The sequence below is a fragment of the Corvus brachyrhynchos genome, unplaced genomic scaffold (assembly GCF_000691975.1).
Source record: "Corvus brachyrhynchos isolate BGI_N302 unplaced genomic scaffold, ASM69197v1 scaffold758, whole genome shotgun sequence".
Lineage (NCBI taxonomy): Eukaryota > Metazoa > Chordata > Aves > Passeriformes > Corvidae > Corvus > Corvus brachyrhynchos.
In genome coordinates, this window is record NW_008239552.1 from 66838 (window position 1) to 70019 (window position 3182).

Consider the following 3182-nt stretch of genomic DNA (forward strand, 5'->3'; position numbering starts at 1 on the left):
CCGCAGCAATCCCGGCCTCCGCCGCCGACGCGGCCGCCGCCCTCCGGGCCTCCTCCTCCTGCCGCTGCCGCCGCTCCTCCATGGACACCCGGAGCGCCTGGAAAACCCCGGAGACCCGGATTTGGGATACGGGGAGAGCTGGGAGCGAGGGATCTGCTGGGAATCCGCGCACCCACGGGACTCAGAGGAGCGGGAGGTCTGGGGTTTCATGGAATTCTGACATTGGAAAAGGTCTCCAAGACCATCGAACGCAACCATCGAGGACCTGGCGCGTTCCCACCAGGATGGGAAGGGTTTGGGATTCAGGGAACGGTTGGGAATGAGGGCTCAGAGGGCTCGGGGAGCCCGTGGGGGTCGGTGCTGGAGGCCTCAAGGGATTTAGGGATTTGTGATATCCCGACACTGGAAATTCCCCCATCGCTGCTTTCGGGACTCTCAGACTCGGGGATTTTCCCATTTTGGGATCCTCAAACTTCGGGATCCTCACCAGTGCCAGCTCGGGATCAGCACTGGGATCCACCCCGACCGTGGGGTTTGCAATGGGGGAACCAAGGGATCCGGGTTTTTATGGGATTCCGGCGCTGCCAATCCCCAATTCCCGGGAACTCCGGGATCCTCACCAGTGCCAGCTCGGGATCAGCACTGGGATCCACGCCGAACTCGAAGTCGGAGGCGCCCAGGCCCAGCATGGCACCGCCCTCGCCCGCCAGGATGGGGGAGCTGATGAGGGCGTCGGCCAGGCTGGGCCCCGGCGGCACCGTCACCAGGTGGGAGCCGCTGCCGTCCTTCCCGTTGAGCGCCGTGATGAACGCCGTCAGCTTCTCCGTGTTGGCTTCCTGGGAAAAACCGGGATGTGGGAATGACCGGGGGGCCCGGAGCCGCCAGACGGTGCCGGAGGAGCCCAGGGGTTTGGGGTCTGTGGGATTGCGATGCTGGAAAAGGGCTCCAAGAGCGCCCAACGCAGCCATCGAGGCCAAGCGGAGGCACCGAATGCATTCCCAGCGGGAATCGGGGATGGGAAGGGGTTGGGATACAGGGAAAGGCTGGAATTGGGGTTGGCCGGGCCGGACGTCGCTGGGAATTGAGGAGCCGAAGGATTCGGGGGCTGTGGGATTGGAACCTCGGGAAAGGCCTCCGGGATCATCAGGCCCAACCCCCAAGGACTCAACACGTTCCCAGCAGGAAATCAGGGATCCCAAAAAACGGGTCAGGATTCTCCAGCTCCCACACGGGGACGGGGGAGGCGTGGGAAAGGCCCCAGAATTCCTCCCTGGACCTGGGGGATCCCGGGATTCTCACCTCCTCCCCGAAGTTGATGATGTCCACGTTGACCTTCTCCTTCTTCAGGCGCTTGGCCAACTTCACCAGCTGGGAATGGGGAGATTCCCTGGGATCAGCGGGATCTGGGATCTGTCCCAGCGCCCGGATCCGACGGAAACTCGGGATTTGGCCCCGCATCGGCTGCCCAGCTCCAAGGGATCCACCCCAGGGATCCATCCCAGAGATCCATGTCAAGGGTCCAAACAAGGAATTCATGCTGAGGATCCATCCCAGGGATCCACCCCTGTGACCCACCCGATCCCGGGCTGATCCCACAACCGATCCCACAACCGATCCCAGGCTGATCCCAGAACTGATCCTGGGCTGATCCCAGAACCCATCCCAGGCTGATCCCAGAACTGATCCTGGGCTGATCCTGGGCCTGATCCTGGGCTGATCCCAGAATCGATCCTGGGCTGATCCCAGAACTGATCCCAGGCTGATCCCAGAACCAATCCCAGAACTGATCCTGGGCTGATCCTGCAGCTGATCCCAGAACCGATCCCGGATTTTCTGGGAGCCAATCCTGGGATGATCCCAGAACCGACCCCGGGGCTGATCCCAGAACCGATCCTGGGCTGATCCTGGGCTGATCCCAGAACCGATCCCGGATTTTCTGGGAGCCAATCCTGGGATGATCCCAGAACCGATCCCAGGCTGATCCTGGGGTTGCTCCCAGAACTGATCCCTGATTTTCCAGGAGCCAATCCCAGGCTGATCCTGGGATGATACCAGAACCGATCCCGGATTTTCCGGGAGCCAATCACCGGGTGATTTCCTAAGGTTTATGTGGGATTTCCATGGATTTAGGTGGGATTTCCTAAGGTTTATGTGGGATTTCCATGGATTTAGGTGGGATTTCCTAAGGTTTATGTGGGATTTCCATGGATTTAGGTGGGATTTCCTAAGGTTTATGTGGGATTTCCATGGATTTAGGTGGGATTTCCTAAGGTTTATGTGGGATTTCCATGGATTTAGGTGGGATTTCCTAAGGTTTATGTGGGATTTCCATGGATTTAGGTGGGATTTCCTAAGGTTTATGTGGGATTTCCATGGATTTAGGTGGGATTTCCTAAGGTTTATGTGGGATTTCCATGGATTTAGGTGGGATTTCCTAAGGTTTATGTGGGATTTCCATGGATTTAGGTGGGATTTCCTAAGGTTTATGTGGGATTTCCATGGATTTAGGTGGGATTTCCTAAGGTTTATGTGGGATTTCCATGGATTTAGGTGGGATTTCCTAAGGTTTATGTGGGATTTCCATGGATTTAGGTGGGATTTCCTAAGGTTTATGTGGGATTTCCATGGATTTAGGTGGGATTTCCTAAGGTTTATGTGGGATTTCCATGGATTTAGGTGGGATTTCCTAAGGTTTATGTGGGATTTCCATGGATTTAGGTGGGATTTCCTAAGATTTAGGTGGGATTTCCATGGATTTAGGTGGGATTTCCATAGATTTAGGTGGGATTTCCATGGATTTATGTTGGATTTCCATAGATTTATGTAGGATTTCCATAGATTTATGTTGGATTTCCATGGATTTACGTGGGATTTCCTAAGGCTCAGACTGGATTTCCATGCATTCAGTTTGGAATTCCTGGGATTCACGTGAGATTCCCATGGATTTCAGTCGGATTTCCATGGATTTATGCTGAGCCTTAAAAACTTCCCCACCACTTCAAGCAGGAAAAAAACTCCAGGGAAACCCCAAATTTCCTCTGGCTGAAAACCCGGGAAGAGCCGATTTCCTGTGCCCACGCCGCTGCCCTCGGGAAAAGGCCGGAAAAGGGCTGGGAAAAGGGCCGGGAAAAGGGCCGGGAAAGGGCTGGAAAAGGGCCGGGAAAAGGGCCGGAAAAGGGCCC

General features: G+C 55.8%; 1 protein-coding gene across 1 annotated transcript in view; it reads right to left on the reverse strand.

Moving 5' to 3' along the window:
* PSMD4 (proteasome 26S subunit, non-ATPase 4) overlaps window positions 1-3182 on the reverse strand; it is a 34550-nt gene that overhangs the window by 1736 nt on the left and 29632 nt on the right. The window contains exons 5-7 of the mRNA XM_017741573.1: window positions 1300-1469; window positions 621-836; window positions 5-97 (exon numbers count right to left, since the gene is read on the reverse strand). Of these exons, the coding sequence (XP_017597062.1) occupies window positions 5-97; window positions 621-836; window positions 1300-1469 (479 nt within the window). The remainder of the gene's footprint in view (window positions 1-4; window positions 98-620; window positions 837-1299; window positions 1470-3182) is intronic.